The sequence below is a fragment of the Suncus etruscus genome, chromosome 1 (genome assembly GCF_024139225.1).
Source record: "Suncus etruscus isolate mSunEtr1 chromosome 1, mSunEtr1.pri.cur, whole genome shotgun sequence".
NCBI lineage: Eukaryota > Metazoa > Chordata > Mammalia > Eulipotyphla > Soricidae > Suncus > Suncus etruscus.
In genome coordinates this window covers 102,447,588-102,467,343 of record NC_064848.1, presented here as the reverse complement: position 1 = coordinate 102,467,343, position 19,756 = coordinate 102,447,588, and the positions used below count along the sequence as shown (strand labels likewise).

At 34.5% G+C, this 19,756-nt stretch overlaps 1 protein-coding gene across 1 annotated transcript in view; it reads left to right on the top strand.

Annotated features, from left to right (window-relative positions):
• The window catches only part of GRM3 (glutamate metabotropic receptor 3), a 250,391-nt gene that overhangs the window by 143,035 nt on the left and 87,600 nt on the right, over positions 1-19,756 (top strand). The window contains exon 3 of the mRNA XM_049771054.1: positions 18,659-19,514. Coding sequence (XP_049627011.1) covers positions 18,659-19,514 — 856 coding nt within the window. The remainder of the gene's footprint in view (positions 1-18,658; positions 19,515-19,756) is intronic.

The following is a 19,756-nucleotide window of genomic DNA, read 5'->3' as shown; positions in this document are numbered from 1 at the left end:
AATTAGTTTTTTCATAAACACCCTTTGACTTCATTAGATAGATTGAAAATATTGAACATTTCAAAGCATATCATGGTAATTTTAACACTTTTTCTATACTTGGATCAGGAGAGATGGAATTTTATATTTGAAAAGCCAGAATTTAAAAATATGTCTGTCATATTTTAGAACAAATTTCAGCAGATGAGTGCCAAGCATTTTATAAATATTTGTATTAAACCCCAAATTCTCACTGTGTGAGATTACAGATATGACTTCCTGATCTCTCCAAGTTCAGTAAAATCTATTTTTACTGTGTAGGGCTCACAATTCAGTGCTCAGCGCAGCAGTGTCCAGAGACCATGTGGAACAAGAATAAAACATACATCTTCTAAATATTAGAAATATGAGTTAGCTACCCATCCATAGGGAGTTTATTTTCAAACACCAAATTATTATTTTATCATTTTAGTTATCAAGTTCATATCATCATGAATTTAGAAACACTGACATTTTTTCGAGGCACATAAAACTTGGGGGTTAACATAAAGAAATCCTACCTATTATGTTATACTTGTTAGAAAAGGGAACCATTTTTGACATCAGAAAGTATTGGGTTTAAATTCCAACTCCATCATTTATCAATATACTTATGAAGAACTTGCATAAAGCTCTTGATTACCAAATATATTTACAAATACATATATAAATAAATGTATATACAAGCATGACAAGAGAAATAGCTTTTATCACAAAAAGTTGCTGAAAAGATACATTGATACCATCTTATCAATTGATACCAAAAAGTAGATTGATACCATCTGTGGCAACTACCAGATTCCATCAATGATAAGAGATATCAGTGAAAGAGCCACATCTAAAACCCATTCCGGGGTCAGGAGGATCAACCAAAGAGCTAAAGCACATGGCCAGCAAGAACAGGGAATCCAAATTTAATCCCTGACATCATGTGGCCTACTGAGCACTCATGGGTGTATTGGTCCTCAGGAAAGTACCCCTCTCAAACACTAAAAAAATAAATAACTGTCTGAGAAGCATTTTGTAACTCCATTAAATTGCTATTGGTTTTCCTCAGTGTAAGTCAGTCAGTAAAAAAGCTACTTCTATGTGCTAAAATCTGGCTGAGACTATAATATTATTATGAAATAAGAGAGCTACAATTCAATCCAGTCAAAGATCATGGGGCTCAAACAGTAAAACATGAACTTTAGAACGTTTTAAGGATGACTGAAAATGAAAGTTGCAGTCTACAGGCTCATTGGCCACATTGTGAAGCAGATGCTGAATCTGACAAAGCAGCACAAAAGTTTGTGGCAGAAATTCAGGGGACTCCTAGAGAAGAGGAAATAGGTGAACAAGATACAACAGGAATGTGAGGAGAGCGTCTCCCTCTAGACCAGGAGTCATAACTGCTCAGGCTCTCCTTAGGCACTGTTAAGATCCAGTCTAAGGTAAACTTGAAAGCAGAGCAACCAATTCATCAAGGTCTATACACTGACCTTCAGAGGGCCAAGGACCATTTCTGCCAGAGGGCTTTGCTTTGAGCTCAGCATCATGAATACAAAAAGGTCTGGGGAGCACTTACACAGCTGAGCATTTCATTGCTATGCTTTTGAAACAGCTTTTCAATAAGAATTCTAAAAAGCATAGTCAATAGCAATCTAAAATAATAAATGCCAAAAGTGAATTTGAGGTATTTTTTGGTACACTAAAGAGGAAAATATTTTAGGAGAGGATTATTCTCGGTTCTTCACACTTTCCTGCTGCTGCTTCTGATTGATTACAATCTTATGCCCTGACATCTGGAAATAGTGGTGATAGTATGGCTAAGAACTACAAAGAATCTTCCAGACCAGTCAACACTGCATCCATTTTTAACTTTTAACTTTCTCAGTGTTTATTGTTTAAACTGAACTGCGAGAAAAGAGCTGTAGAAATGTTCTAGTAAATTTCACCCCATAACTTCAATACTTTTTTCATTTAATTGATGTGTCACAGTCTCAAAGAGTGCATTTAGTTTTCAATCATAAAATTGCCAATTGAGAGCAAAACCTTTTGAAAATGACAATATTTACCCAAAATATGGTATTTTCTCTTTTGTGCTTAGGTCAATTTAAACATTACAATCTCCATTCAGGCCTGGATTGCCTTATTGGCAGAACTGTTACAGAAAGTCTTTTCTCTCCAGCGTTGTGTTCTGTTATCTTCTTACTAAACGAGACTAAAATCTCTAAGAAATAAACAGAGCATATTCTCCTGCTCATACAATAGATAATGTTAGTAGATAGTGAAAACTGCATGAAGGAGAAATTCTTAATGATTTGCTGAGCATAGCTATTATCATTACTGCCTGAATAATTATTTTCCAACAGACTGGCTAAGAGAAACCATTCTGTGATCATACCTTTATTTTAAAGCCACTGAATTGATTTTTGTTTGTTTGCTTAGAGACTATACCTGGACTTACAACTGTTATCTCTGTACTCAGGGATCTCTCCTGGCTTTAGGGCTCTAGAGTTCAAACTGGGCTTGATTGTGGGCAAGGCAAATATGCCTTTAATCCATGTAGTATTTCTCTGTCACTACTATTTGATTTTGTTTTGTTTTGTTTTGTTTATGAGCCACACCCGAATGCGCTCAGAGGTTACTCCTAGCTCTGTGCTCAGAAGTCGCTCTTGGCAGGCTCAGCAGACCATATGGGATGCCAGGAATTGATCCCAAGTCCATCCTAGATCAGCTGCGTGCAAGGCAAATGTCCTACCACTGTGCTATCTCTCCAGCCCTCTGATATTGATTTTTTAAATTGGCAACAAAAGAAACCTAGCATAAAAATCATTCTTTATTAATAACTGTACCTAGTCTCTATATATCTCCTCTAGTGAACATGTTCTCTGACAAAAGTTCCTTACTCTGCACTTCTCCATTAGTGTACTCTCTTCCACTTCAGAAAATATAATATGTACTCAAGAAAAGAATCAGGTAAACTGCATTGAGCAAGGTAATTGTCTACACTGTTCTTATTTTGAGTTACTATATCTGCTTAAGATTTTTTTCAAGTAAATTTCAATAGTAATTTCAATCTCAACTCAATTAGACTTCCTAAATTATCTATTTAAATATATTTCTTCAAATGTTCTAAAACTATTCCCTCACTTTTTCAGAGGAAGTATCATTTACTCAATCTTTTGTTTTTGTTTTTGTTTTTTTTTGTATAGCTGGAGCACTTTTTAGGTGAAATCTAACAGTTCTAACTGTTATGACTCAGTAACAAAGGGATTACATTAGATGGTATCTTAAAATTAAACTCATAGAAAAGGTAAAGGATGTCTTGAAAGGATTTTGCAGCCTCTTCCTGTATAGTCAGATCTTTTTTTTTTTCATTTTAAATATCTTTAAGCACCATGATTACAAACATGTTTGTGGCTGGGTTTAGTTATATGAAAAAAAACACCTCCCCTTTACCAGTGTAACATCCCCACCACCTACCTGTACTCATCTTTCAGCAGCTTTCTAACCCAGGGGGGTGATGATTTTAATGTTTGTTGCGACATAGATTTAGACTTACCATTCATCATTTACATCATGTCTCTAAGAATACTTTTTTAAATTAGATCCCTTTCAATAAGTTTTACTAAATTTTTTTATATATAAATTGGTTAGTGGAAGGAATATATTAAAATGCCACTCTCTTATTCCCTCTCTACTCAATTCTACAATCCAAAAGAGACCCGCCACTAGTTAGTGTGTATTAAGCATTGCCTTCTCTCAATGAATCTTTTTTCCTCTTTTATAATCTGATGATTTGGAAAAAAACACACATAAATTGTTATTATTATGTAAATATCAGGAAACTAGTTGACAAATATGGAAGTACAGAGACTCTATGCTGTTACTTCTCGATAAGTGTCAGATGAATGCTGAAAGAAAATTTTACTTTTTCTTTAGATAAATAAATTGAAACTAGAGCAGGGATTCCTTATCTTGGTAGTATAGGATGGATAATTCTGTCATGTGAAGAGCTGTGCTGTACATTGTAAGATATTTAACAGTATCAGTGTTTTTACCCACTTCATGCCCAATGCTTTAGTACCCAGAAATATTTTTATACTTTGCCAAATCACAAATCCATCCCCCTCCACAGTCACTAATCTAGAGTAATACATATTTAGAACCAATATAATAGATAATTCTCAAGAATGAAAAATTTGGAAGAAGAAGATATAAGAAATTAAGTAATAATACCTGAGTTATTCAAGAACAATTCTACCTATTTTTGAGGAGAGTCAAGGAACACATTAGTATTTAAGCAATATGGTATTTGGAGACATTTCTCAACTTTCTAATCATAAATCAGATTAAATAACATAATTTTCTCTATCAAGATCACATTAAAATAGGCTATCCAACCATATTTAATTTGATTGTATTTTTGAAAATTTAATAAATCGAGGTTCTCAATTACTTGCATCTTACAATTAGAATACTTATAAAATTATTTTTCATCAGAACATAAGTGTTTATTAAGTATGTTTATTTTTAGAATAGCAAGCACATTATTAGGCAGAGTACTGATGATGTGTAGCAGAGAAATTATAAATTAAATTTTTTAAGTAGTGGACATCTTATGAGTCCCTGAGGCATGAATAGGAAAATTAAGAAACATCATATCCATACAGAAAACAGATGCACCCTGAGTTTGACTGAACACTGTACTAGAAGGCCAAAGAGAATAATTGAAGGAGCAGAAAGAAATGGAGTTGAGAAAATTTGTGTAAACAGAAAACCTGCCTAAGAAAATATAATGTATCTTCATTTGGAATGCAAGATTCTTTAGCTGCTTGTAAGCCTAGACAAATCTTCCTTTCTTTAGTTCTGTGCTGAAATGAATTCCTTTTAAATAAACTCTCCTACATTCCCATTGCATAAACTTAGACCTCCTTTCTGATTAAATATAATTAATCATCTACTTTTGCCGAACTTTAAGCTTTTGACTTTAGAAACCATTTCTTTTATCTTTGTATAAATGCCCCTAAAATGATACCCCTACCAGTTTGAAATAAATATTTCTGAATGAACTAAAGTAATGAATAGTGTGATAACCTACAACATGTCTGAAAAATCTCTAAATTAATCTTGGATTAAAGATTATAATCATAACCTTCATGTTCTACATATGTCTGAGTGCTCATAAATAATAAATAAGCATTTCCCTGGAATGGAACACTAGGTATGACACAAAAGACAGAGGATGTAATATGGTATGTGGGGGGGGGGGTTCCCCATCCTTTTTACCTCTGCAGCCTACAGATGTAGCCAAATGATGCTTCGGTTAGAGAAGCACCTTTAGGGATTTATCTACATCTGTTCTTACATTATTCTGGAGATTATCTTACTAAACACACTGGGCTTCCAGATCCACTCTGGATAAGGTTAGAGTTCCAGCCTTACTCCACTCTAGCTTTGTGCCATTGCTCCAAATAAAATAAAATATAAGCAAACTGCCAACCATATGCAAGTTACTGTGCTTGCATATAATGCAAAGAAAATAAGAAATACATTATATTATGTTTGATAAAAAGATAGCATTTACAATCCCTTTTCTGGACTGCTTTGTTTCTAGAAATAAAAATAGTAGTTGCACACAATAGACAGTAATATCAAAAATACAATGGATGCATCACAACTATAAATTTTTAGTGTAACTTTTGAGGAGTTTTGGTGCAATAATTAAAAGTCTCTGGTTAAAAAAACGATTATTTAATTCAATTGTCTTTTCATGTTAAAGAAAGATTTTAATAGAACCTCTCTCACGGGGTTTCTGTGGGAGTTAAGTAAAAAATGTGTTAAGGCAGTAAAAATAGTACCTCACACATAACAAGTATTCAACATTTTAGAATTAAGTTGGTATAATTATTTGTGAGCCTTTCTTTATTGTCATCAATTAAAACAATTTATTTAACATTTCCTGTGTAAGAGGAACAGCTCAAAGAGGAATTGAGACTTATACAGATCAAGGACCAAGTTCAAGTTTTTATCTTTATACAAGTAGTTTTATCAACATTAGCTTGTCTTCTGCTCTACTATCCTGTTCACCTCTTCACATTGTCTAAGCTTCAGAAAAGCCTGACTCAAAACTTATCTCAGATCAAATCTTTTTTATTTATTTCTTCCCAGACTTTTCATTCTAAAGCAATTGCACCAGGCTGATTGTTTTTGAAACCTCCCTGCATTGTTCCTGCTTTCCCTCCTCCAAGAAAGGGCAATGCTATTCAAGGACATCATCAGAGGGAAGAAGGCAACAGTAATTTTAAAATGCTTGTTACCGTAGTTTCATTGTAGATATTTCTCACCATAGGTAATTACTAGGATGCACTATTTTCTCCCCTTTGCTCTGGAGTCAATTTATTCCTAATTAATTCCCCTTCTGTTATGTACTTATTTGAAAAGGGCTCTTGTGAAAAAATAAGATACTACCATCAGAATTACAAAACAAGAGAGTGGTCCCTGACTGAGAAGCAACATATAATGAATGTCAATATTAGAGGTCAAGAGATAAAACACAAGACTTATAGACATTCTTGAGAAACTAGAGAGAATTATATTATGATTATAAATTAATGGAAAATTAATTGAAATAAGACTTCTGACACTTTTCACTCAAAGTAAGATAGGATTTTACTTTAATAACACAAAGTTCTCTTAGAAATTATCATTAATTTGTGTTTTTTTTTAAAGAGAATCAATATGTACAAGGCTCAGTGTTTCAATAAGGAATGAAACAACTCTTAGCAATTTATAATGGTAAAAGCCCATTGATTTAATGTAGTGGATGTGCTTTTATTGGTTTGAAAAATTCAAGCACTCAGAGTATTTTTTCAATTGTGGACTTTGAGGATTCAAGAATAGTGTTCCAAAAATACCTGCAGTTCAACTCTAACCAAACATTGCTACTTCAAATCATGTATCAATGGGACTTTGAAAATTAAAATATGTGGTATGGTTATTTTCAGCATTGCCAACCGATAAACTATAGAAATACCTGTTATAAGGGACAAATTTTTTGTTATTGCAAGGTAGTGTACTTTATATCCCAACAGCAGGAACTGCAACATAGGGGTAAACACAATAGAAGCAACAGCTTCAAAAAGTATATTCTAAATTTAGACAAGATTTCTGTTCCACGTGGTCAGGATAACAAATTATCTTGCTATCACTTAATAGGGTTGATGTGCAGGGCCAGCATCTCAGGAATTCATTGGTTTCTCCCAGGCACTGCTCTTCCAAATTGAGTAACTGCCACCAGGTTCACAATGAGGCCACCCAGAATACAAATCAAACAATTAAACTAAGCCACGGTTAAAAACAGATGTGACTGAACATATGATCTTACAATTTCAGAAGTTTATTTCTTTAAAAAAATCAAAGAATCTATATGCATTAGACATATTACCAAATCTATAAAGTATCGTTTAGAAATATTATTTATACAGATAAAGTCACAATAAAAAAGATATTTCCATCTCTGCCTTTGTATTCTTTCTTTCTGTCTAAAATCTTCTATTTCCTCTTTGAGCTTGTAAACCTACAAATACTTTGTGTTAAATTCATGATCAGCCTGGGACCCTATAAAGAACTACTCATTTACCTGTTCCTTTATTAAATCTTCTATATGAATACATAGAACATACACATTTATATACATATATAAATCATACACATTCATATACATATATAAATTTATCCTGGGCTATGTTTGTCTCCAATAGTTTCCACAGGTAATACATTGCTAATTTTGGAACAACTACATTTTAAAATAGTGCTTCATATAGTGGCCACAGAGATAATAGAGAGGTATTGTGCTTTTCTTAAATGCATCTGAGCCTGATTCAATCTCTGACATCCCTTGTGCTCCCAACAACTCTGCCAAGAGTGATTTCTGAGCACATAGCCAAGAAAAAGCCCTGAGATTTGGGGGGGGGTGTTGCCCAAAACCCTCACCAAAATGTAATGATTTAAATAATCATATAGTCTAAGAATAAATGACTGCTTAGTTAATCATACTCATCATCTCTATCAGTTCTTCAGCATTTATTAATTCAAAAAAAGAGTTAAGAACTACAAATGAGATGAAATTCCGGTCCAAATTGTACCATTAAGCACAAGTTTACACAATTGTGAATAAGCTATCTTTGCTCTAAAAAAAATACAAATAAGTTATCATTCAGTTCTTACATAAGCAAAGGGCTGCTATTATTTCCTTTTTACAGATGTTGAAACGGAAGTTTAATGATTTAAAATTAAAAACTTATCTAAGCTAGCTCAGAGAAGGAGCTGCATTCCAATACTAGCCTGATTCCTACCTTGTATATCAAACCACTACACTGTTTGCTTTTGTGTCTGACAGCTCTATTAAAATAATGAATCATTAACAGGGAAATCTATGAATGACATAGTTTTGTGCTATATATATATATAAACAAAAGTTATATTCCACAGTCTAGATTCATTTCTTTGTCCTAAACTATTGACATAGAAACCCAGAACAAATTCAAAAGAATTTTTAAAGGCATTAGACTATACTCCTCAGACAGCTTTAGGCATATTAAAAAGCTTTTGCCTTTGAATAACAGTCATAAGTGATAAGAATACTTTTTTCACATCTATAAAAGTGATATCAGGGATCAAAGTAAACTGTGGATGCTTTAGTGAATGGCAATGTTATTAAACCTAAGCAGGCTTTGTAAAGATCAACACTGAAATTACTGAAGAATATTTTTTTCTAACAAGTAGATTTATGACAAGTTTACTTGGGAGTCATACTTTTGTAAGATCTGCAGGTGAACTATCAATGTACCTTAAATCTGACATAGACCTTTTGATAGCACTTTTTAGTGGCTGGGACCTCAACCAATTTAATTCCATTTTTCTCTGGAAAAATAGATAACAGAGAGGAAAAAAACAAAAAGCAGGCACAGACTGATCTAATGGGCAAAAGACCTTAGTTTTCCTCTAATTGCTAAATCTGGGTAGAACACAATTATTCTTGAACTAGTGCCTGAATAGTTAGGAAGAAACTATTCAAATATAAAGTGGAATTGTCATGATAAGAAATTTCGATCCAGGACCAAAAGTGGTTGTTTTGAATCCCGGTGTCCCATATGGTCCCCCGTGCCTGCCAGGAGCTATTTCTGAGCAGACATCCAGGAGTAACCCCTGAGCACCGCCGGGTGTGGCCCAAAAACAAAAAAAAAATTGTCGGGCTTTATATGTCAGTACCCTGAAAATTCAAGAAATCCTGTGTAGCCTGTATCTAATTTCTACCTCTGTACTGAATTATGAGTGTGCCCAAGTTGACAACTTCATTATTCATACATTTCTTGGTTGCAAAGGAAAGAAAATGAAGGTATCTGATAACCTGGGTTCCAAATCACAGTGATGCAGTCCATTGCTTTCAGGAGAAGTTGGGATATACATTGAATTACTTTGTCATTATTTTTACCCCTGTACAAGGGCAGGGACTCCCAGGCAATTCTCAGGATTCAGGGACCTCTCCTTATGATACATCACCATCTTGCTATTCAGTTAATATTAGGAGAGCATTCTAACTACTTTTTGGATCCTGAGGCAATGGCTACAAGGACACCCTAGTGATGCTTGGAGGCCTTCATACTACACTGTCAAAGCTGAAGGAGGGAAAAAAATATGGTGCCCAGAATCTAACTGGAGTCCCATGTATGTGAAGCATATACCCCCAATTCCAAGGCTTCTCCATAGCCAGTGTTGTTTTTGAAAGCTTTTGCCAAAATCACAAAGCTCTTCATCTGAAATACCACTTCAAAATCATCAAAACTAAATCACACTCTTAAAAGGCAATAGCAATTTGCATCTTCTATTAGATTACTTTGGCATACATGCATGTAAATTCAAATTGATGAATTTTACAGATTATACAAAGTAAACTGACATTTTCTATGTTCCATTCTAGGACTTCTTCAATCTAATGATCTCTGGTCTTTAGGCAAGGTCTCTAGTCAACTGTGTTCAAGTAAAACATTCCTAGATGTGTTGTAGCTAGAGTGCACCCCTTCCCCCGCCTAAAATGACTGATTCTTTTTTGTAAAAATAAGAATTGTATCATTTATGGGCACATTTTCCCTGTAATTTGAATATCATGAATTCCTCAGGAATTTTCTCAACTATATACCACTTCCAATTTCAGTTTAAAATGTGCTGTACACATGATAGGCCCAGGTTCAATCCTTGGCATCCTGTTGATTCCTTAAGCCTATCAGAAGTGATCCCTGAGCCCAGTTCCAAGAGTCAGTATTGAGCACCATCAGATGGTCCAAAACATAAACTAATAAACAAATAATAAAATACAAGCCCATATGGAATTTTGCAAAGCTTACAGTACATTTGATTAATATGAATAGATGGATCACTGAGAATACTCATCTTGATTTTGAGGATTTGCTTCATAACTTGCATTATAAGAGAGCAGGTGGCAAAAGAGCTCAGTGATTCTCCATCAAACTTATATATAATCACTTAATTTTAAAACATGAAACAAAGCACTCAGCACTGCCTGTGTTATAAAGCAATTAAAAGTGATGGCTTATTCTTAAAAAGCAGCCCCCAAAGACAGAATACAAAAACAAATCCATGGTAGTATTATTGAGTCTCCAAATACCAAGAACAAAATTTTAAATGGATTTAATTTAACATTGCAAATTGTACTTTTAATGGAAAGTAGGAATTTAGCATCTGTACCATCTGGAATTTTTGTATGTAAACAAAGATATATACAAAAATAATCATTGTTGTCCCTTTTAAAATATTCACATAATTTTAGAAAACACAGCAAAGTTCTGAGATGAATCCATCATCCCTTCATTATAGAGATATCCATTAAGCCTTAAACTTGAATACTATATTTTGTCTTCCCTTGAATATATATTTCATCTTGTGTAACATAAAAGTAATGTGGCTCATATTTATGCTATGGGGACATTATGAATATTCTGAATATAAAGAGTGACTACAGAACTGATGTGAAATTTTCCAAAATGTCCAATTTATATTCAATTGTTTCATGCCATTAAGAGAATGGTGGACCATCTGATTTCTTTCCCATAGTTTCTATATTTTGTATATTCCTATAATCAGAGTATCACTGAAATGAAGCATAACACCTAGAATCTTAAAAATAAACATTTCCATTATTTCTTGTACATGTGCTAGTAATGAAAACTACCTGGAAAAGTAAAGATCCTAAGTAAATTGGTTTTTTGTTTTTTTTTTTTTTTTTTTTTGGTTTTTGGGCCACACCCTGTGACGCTCAGGGGTTACTCCTGGCTATGCGCTCAGAAGTTGCTCCTGGCTTCTTGGGGGACCATATGGGACGCCGGGGGATCGAACCGAGGTCCGTCCTAGGCTAGCGCAGGCAAGGCAGGCACCTTACCTCCAGCGCCACCGCCCGGCCCCAAGTAAATTGGTTTTAAAGTAAAAATTCGGAATAAACAAGAATGGTTTTGATGCCTATTGTAGCATTGCTATGAGAAAGATAACAACTTGTGTATTCCAAAATCAAAAATAAATAAAAGATGTGAGCTATGAGAATCTGTTTATATAACTTGCACATAATATAGTTGACTCTAGAAAACCTTTCATTACCAACAATACTTAGTATCAGTTCTTTGGTTAAACCTAATTTGGAGATATATTTAAATGATACCCATTTTCAGTTTGTGGGCTATAGAAAGGAAATATTCAGAGATCAATCCCTTAGTTCATTCTCCTAGAACAGTTACAACAAAACACTGTATATAGTTTCCTAGCCTTGACAGAATTAATAAAATTATGTTGACTTCATTTTTTTGTATTTTTTACATTTTTTGTATTTTGTTACAAAGAGGATTTAGAAAAAATCAGTTTTAATCATATATACATTTAATGATATTTCCTTAGATTCTTAGAAATGTATTTCAATTTCTTATCTTATATTTCTTTTCATTTTGATGAAAAATTGGCGATAATTAGAGAAATAAACCCCCATTGCAAAGCAAATGAGGTGTTTCCCAATAGTCTGGTAGTAGTTTACATTGCCAGTTAATATGCAGGTTTCAACAGATACCTATCCTTGAAATTTACAAAGGTTATACAACAGAGAAGCAAACCATCAATTTATTCATCAGTTCACTTTTTTAACAAATATTATAGAGCAATTATTTACTCTGTGAAGCACTGATTCAAAAAAAAGATATTATAATACTAAGTCTCTGTTCTTAGGAGTTCTCATTCCAGGACTGGAGAGATAAGTTAAGTGGGAAAACACATTCTAGACAGAATGCTCAAAACCTCGAGTTCAATCCTAGCCATGTGTGGCCCTGATGGTCCACACTGCAGGCTCTGGGAGTGAACCTATAAAACAAACAAACAAGCAAAAAAAAAAAAAAGATAAGAGTTGGATCAAGTAGAAAGTTCAAAGGGCCAGAGAGCATCCTGAAATGCTTAAAGTCTGAGGATAATCTCTGGCACTAACTGCTTCCCCTTGAACCAAACATAGTGCCAAACACAGGGTTGAGGATTGCTGGCAGTGTCTCTAGATTTCATGAAGCAATAGAAAGCCCCAACAAAAAAGAGTTTTCATTCTTAGTGACATAGAAATCACCATAAATGATTATTTCCATGAGGGAAAAATAAAGGAATGAAGGAAGGATTATTGGGAAGACAATTCAAAAGACTAGAACACATACTTTATATGCTGGAGGTCCAGGTTTGATCTCAGCAGGACACCACCTCCTAATGAATCAGTGACTCCTGAACTCAGAATAGCCCATTAGGTGTGGCCAGGAAATAAAACAAAGCCAAAAAACACACACAAAAAAAACCAAAAAACAAAAACAAAAAAACCCTCCAAAAACAAATAAAGAAGTAAAGGAGTTTCAGAGATAGAATATACATATCAACCTAACTTGAGGTACCAATTTTTTTCAGAGAATGATTTATTAATTTGTTAAGTAGATAACATATCTCATTTTAATCTAATCTAAGGAACAACAATGCCCAAAGGAATGTAGATTTGAGAATAAACTAAATTGGGGAGACAATATGGAACTGAGTTCAGTTGAAGAGGTGGGCAAAAGAAAATAATGAGAGATGGTCAACAACATGAGACACTAGTTTGTTGAATAATTATTGCAAACATAATATTTTGGGGAAAAGCCAAAAATACTAATTTGAGATCATGAAACATACTGGAAAACACTGTAACTGACTAAACCTTACATCTTAAACATTTTTCCTAGAGCCAAAAAAGTCAATATATTTGTGATTTAATTGTGATTTAATGTGGTTACCATGAAACATCCTGATACCTACCTATTCAAACCAATCCATAGTATCTGTATACTGTCTATAAAGATATATAGCACACGATACAGATGGGAAAAGCTTCCAATAAACCTGCACAAAGCTGCTCAGTTCTTAGTGAATAACAAGTTCTGCTACCAAAAAATGTCATCATGTTTCTCACATAATCATAAAGCCAAACTCGAACATGATATTTATAGCTTGAAGCTTTCAAACTCTCATTTAAAATTTTCCCTGGGATTCTTAGACAACTGTTATTTGATGGTCAGTTGACAAACAAGTGCTTATGGAAACCAACACAAAGCACAGATTGACAAATGAGAAATTATACTTTTTGATATCAAGGTATGACTTCATATAGAAATTTTATATAGTTCTAGAAATTTTTTTTTAAATATTATAAGACTTGATGTGTATCTTTCTATGTTGTGATGAGAGGAATCCCACAAATTAGATGTAAAGAACTTGTGTTGCAGAATGGACTGAAAATGTAAGAAGTGGTGCATGGTGTCAAAATGTCCAGGATAAAAATCCTCATTCTGACATAAGAACTCTTCAGTAAGATCCCTAAATACTCTGGACCTCAGTTTCAAGCTATAGAATGGAATAATGGATTAAAGGAGGTAATACATTCATATAGATTATCTAAATATCAAAATTCAATACACTACTTAATAATCTTTGTCTTGTATTTTTGATGGGTTTTTATAATATTCAAACTATATTTGTAGTCATATTATTTTCTAGTTTTTCTTTATTCATTTGTGTAATTTTTAACTTAAATCAATAAATGTACATATACTTCTATGTAATGCCACCTTATTTCTAGAAAATAAGGAAATAGTAGAATTATGAGCTCTTCCTTTTGTTCATTCTAATTTTTATATGAAAATATGTCCTAATAAAAACATTCCAACTCAAGTAAAGGGAAAATGAGTCACTAAACAGTGTTTTCTATTACTAACCTGTAACCAGCTTCCTGTTCTAGTGATTCAAGGTTCTTATTCAACTTTCATGATATATATGAGGATGTCCAGGAATCAGTCTACTCACAGCACCTTCCCTGTCACTTAATCTTTTAATATAGGAATCTTCAACCTAGGAGTCAGTGTGCTCCTGAAAGTCTTGTCTTTTCTGTCTGGAGGATTACTATATTATGTGAATTTTTTGTGCCTTCCTATCACTCTTAACGTATATGTCTTTTAGAATTTCTAACAATGAGTCCATATCTCTACTTTAAAAATATTTTTTACTCAAATCATTTTTAAGTAAATTGTTTTACCTTTTTTCACTCCTGTTAATAATAATAGCCATATAACTTCCTACCAAATCTTTCTTTTACTTCCCCATACTAAAAATTCTTCTTTAATTATTTATAATGATGCTGAGTGTGGAAGTCCCTTGTTTCTTTATGCTTTCTCAAAGAAAGCATGTTGTCTTTGTCTAAGTGCAAGTCAATAATTTTTCAGGGCCATATTTATACAAGTGATAGAAAAAACATTCAGTCAAAACTCTCTTGATATGACCTCATTTTTTCTTCGCTTGCTTATTTACAGTTTTAGGAAGATAGTTATAGCACAACAGTGTTAAAATTAATGGTTTCAATGGACAAACTTGTTGCATCTTCACACCATCATAATGCCCAAGACCCACCTCTACTATCTTTATGTCTCTCATACTCTACCTCTTCCTTTTCCTTCTCCCTTCACTACTTGCTCATTTCAGTCTTGTAATCTAACACTGACTTTTGTTTGTCCTCTATACCACACATTCAAAACATTATGCTCTATTTATCCTTCTAAGTTATTTCATTAATATGACACCCTAGTCCTATTTACAAAAAAGTTCTTATTAATATCAATTAAGTGATTGACAGCAGATAACACACATATTGCTAATGTTTTTACTTTTCTATATTCCTAACTAGATCTAAGTTTGATACTGAGAAATAGGTACAAATGAAACTATGAAAGGATATTCATGGTACTTAAAATCAAAATACCCTATTTTAAATACAGATATTTGTCACTAATTTCTAATCATACTATTATGACTTGTTTATTCAAATAATAGAGCTAAGTTTTTTATCTCTAGAAAGAACATGTTCATTTTATCACAAAAATGTTATTATGAATATAAAAGAAAGAAAATAAAGATATCTGGGGCCCGGAGAGATAGCACAGCGGTGTTTGCCTTGCAAGCAGCCGATCCAGGACCAAAGGTGGTTGGTTCGAATCCCGGTGTCCCATATGGTCCCCCGTGCCTGCCAGGAGCTATTTCTGAGCAGACAGCCAGGAGTAACCCCTGAGCAATGCCGGGTGTGGCCCAAAAACCAAAAAAAAAAAAAAAAAGAAAAAAAAGAAAATAAAGATATCTGGTATGTTTGTAAGCAGTTATACAACAAATACATTCTTAAAATGTGCAAGCCAAACTATTAATTTTGTTCTCTAGAAATCAGATTGTGGTATTTGATGAGTGGTATAATAATGACTAATATCTAATAATTAATTATTTGATAATTAATTTGTAGTGATGTGATTAATTATTAATAATAAATCATATGATTTATTATTAATAATATGAATGAATGGCAATGTTAACAATTATTTGTTATTGCTTATTAATACTGATAATTAATAATATTAATAATTACTAATTTCTGTGATGTTTAATTTTTACCATTAAGCTTTTTAGCCTAAGAAAATGAGCTGTCAAAGTAGTATTTTGCAATAATAAAAGAACTTGAACACTTTTTCTATTAACCATTTGTTACATCATTTATAAGATAACCCGGAATATCATAATTTTCAACAACATTCTTGCTCCATGCTAGCAATATAGATGATACAAAGTCACATTTAGTAACTTTCTTTTGGAGTTTCATCCTTAGGCTGTAGCTGACCAAACTTGCCTCGTCCATTTCTAGATAAAGCTGTAATCTCCTAATTAAGAACACATAATACACATACCATACACACAGAGAGAAATATTAAACTATCCTTAAAATGCTGGCAATAATTGTGATTTTATTCTTGACAACCTTTTCAAATATGCTCAGCTCACTGTGCCCTTTTATACCACTTTTAGTCCATGCTTTCTTCATTCTCACAGATAGCCAGGCATCTAAATTCTTCTCAAACATCCTGGAGAGGAAGACATGAAGTCATAGGATTCTTTCAGTCAAAGAATAAAATCTATTCTCTTAAGTAGCTTCTCATTGCTCATAATCCTCTGGGAGAAAAATGTTTCCCTAGTTTAGGATCCTTTCACTCTGATATCATCTGCCAGAAAATACTGTCTCTGAGCATTTTTCAAGTCTTTTCATTCTCTTCCTCCCTGCAGATTTCCAGGTCCAGACAAACCTATTTTGAAGATAAGGAAACGATAGTATCAAAAAGATATGTCTTTTTTAGTGCTACCAAAGAACTTCATTAATTTATCCAAACTTGCGCATAGAGGGGGATCTTAGTAGAAACATTATCAGTCTTGCCATAGTGACACACATCAGGAAGCCAAGTACTTGGTCAAAAAGAAATAACAATGAAGCTCAAAGCCATTTCAATCAAGTTGAATAAATAAGCAATAATGCCATGTTCAAGTGATTCATTATAGATCTTTCTGTCTAAGGACTCCTGGTCTAAAGTAAAGAATAAAAATATACTAAGAACAAAGGATATACTATCTTCACCTTCCCACCTACCCACCAACTCACCTTTACTTCCTAAAACTCATCCATATTCTGGAATTATATTTTTAAACATTACTAAATAAGAACGAGTTGGGTTCTAAATTTGTATGCTAAGGGCTAGGTTTTATAGATGTTCGGTTTGAAGTTGTGAGAGATAGTAGAACTAAAAGATATAGAAAACATTTTTGAGGGTTCTGAGATATATTGTGTTGTTTTTCATAGCATGCCAGATGTCCAAGTTGTGTATGAACTTAGTTGTTGGTTTCTTTTGCTAGATGAAATGATGATTATTCAGTACTCAGATGTCAGTTGCTTTAGTTTACTTGCACCCTTTGATAACAGTTACCAATTTCAAGCTGTGATCACTACATGTCAAATATAACCCTGAAACTACAATTTCCAGAAAGGAGATTTCAAAGTACTTATAGAGTATATGGATATTCTGGGTTTTATTTTTCTGACTAATGTTGATTTAACATATTATGTAACTTACAGATTGTGAGATGGAGAAAAAGCTCAAAGTGCTGGAGTTTGTGTTTCATACTGGAGCACCAAGTTCACTACCCTATTCCAATGGTTCCCAAAGCACCTCTGGAAAGACGTATCAACTTCAAGTGTCACAAATGTGGTTTCACCCAAATAAAAACAGAATAAATTCATTCTATTAGATATCCGTATATGTGTAGATGTTTATAAACGTATTTTTGTTGTTTTTAATAAAATGCTCTTTGCTACCTCTACCACTTCCTTTTTTAATTCTGCGGTAAAGAAAAGCAGTGAAATATAGATTAATTAGAATAAATTAATATTTATAAATTCAGAATAATTTTTAAAACTTTTGAAGTAGATGATTCATCCTCTTTAAGGTCCTCAATATTTCCATTTTCACTTTTTAATAAAAAACACATTGAATCAGCATTTTAGTGCTTTCTTTTCACATATCCCAAATACAAATAAATTATTGAAAGAGGGGGAGAAAGCAGACAATGTTGGTCAAGTCAAGCTTTTCTGAAGTTTAGAAAAGCATATATGAAATATATTGGGTGGACAAAATAGAATTGACTTTTATAGCTTAACCCAGATAATAAATGTCTAATTCGAACTGTCCATGTGGCATACAGTTCCCAAATTAAACTCTTTCAGAGAATGACATTTTTAGCAAAAGAGGAGGAAGTGAGAACTAGACAACATCCAGGCTTTTTCTATACAAAAGTAGCCAATTTATCTAAAAACTGAATTGAGCGATTCACTGATTGAACTATAGCAGAACCCCAGTAAGGACAAAGTAAAACAGGTACAGTCCTATGTGGCGTTAACCAAAATTGGAGGGTGGGGTTGAGAAAGAGAGACAGTCATATAAAGGGGGTGAGATATTTGGAGAAGTCCTTTTAATTCTTTACCATTTGCTTCCCCAAAAGCACAAACCTGTTACCTTAAATCGCCTTCCAAAAATCTAGAAAAAGGAGCTCTAAGGAAGTCTTTAGAAAAGTGTCAAGAAGACTTAGTGATCTAGATGCCAATCAGGAACCGAGTATAAAATCTGTCATTTTTCATCTCCATGCCCAGCCTTTCACCGCTCTTCCTTTCTTCTCCCCGCAGGTGGCCAACCTGCTCAGGCTCTTCCAGATCCCCCAGATCAGCTATGCCTCCACCAGCGCCAAACTCAGCGACAAGACCCGCTATGATTACTTCGCCAGAACCGTGCCCCCCGACTTCTACCAGGCCAAAGCCATGGCTGAGATCTTGCGTTTCTTCAACTGGACCTACGTGTCCACGGTGGCGTCCGAGGGGGACTACGGGGAGACAGGGATCGAGGCCTTCGAGCAGGAAGCCCGTCTGCGCAACATCTGCATCGCCACGGCGGAGAAGGTGGGCCGCTCCAACATCCGCAAATCCTACGACAGTGTGATCCGGGAGCTGCTGCAGAAGCCCAATGCTCGCGTGGTGGTCCTCTTCATGCGGAGTGATGACTCCCGGGAGCTCATTGCTGCTGCCAGCCGTGCCAATGCCTCCTTCACCTGGGTGGCCAGCGACGGCTGGGGCGCCCAGGAGAGCATCGTCAAGGGCAGCGAGCATGTAGCCTATGGCGCCATCACCCTGGAGCTCGCCTCGCAGCGTGTCCGCCAGTTTGACCATTATTTCCAGAGCCTCAACCCTTACACCAACCACCGCAACCCCTGGTTCCGTGACTTCTGGGAGCAGAAATTCCAGTGCAGCCTCCAGAACAAGCACAATCACAGGCACGCTTGCGACAAGCACCTGGCTATTGACAGCAGCAACTACGAACAAGAGTCTAAGATCATGTTTGTGGTGAATGCTGTGTATGCCATGGCCCACGCTCTACACAAGATGCAGCGCACTCTCTGTCCCAACACCACCAAGCTTTGTGATGCCATGAAGATTCTGGATGGGAAGAAGTTGTACAAGGATTACTTGCTGAAAATCAACTTCACAGGTGAGCCAGAAACCTTTCATCAAATGTGTGATGAAACTACTGGAAGCAAGGTAGAATCAAATTGTTCCGCCACTAACCTAAAAATTATGTCTTAGTCACAAAAAGGTTGAAAGTGTTCAATCTTTTATTTCAAAGCTGAATTATGATGGGTTTGAGGGGGGTGCTCTTATTTTTAAGCCATTATCTTGGCTGCTTCTCTGTATGGCATTAAAAGTCCCCTAGGCTCAGTTGATATGAGTAGC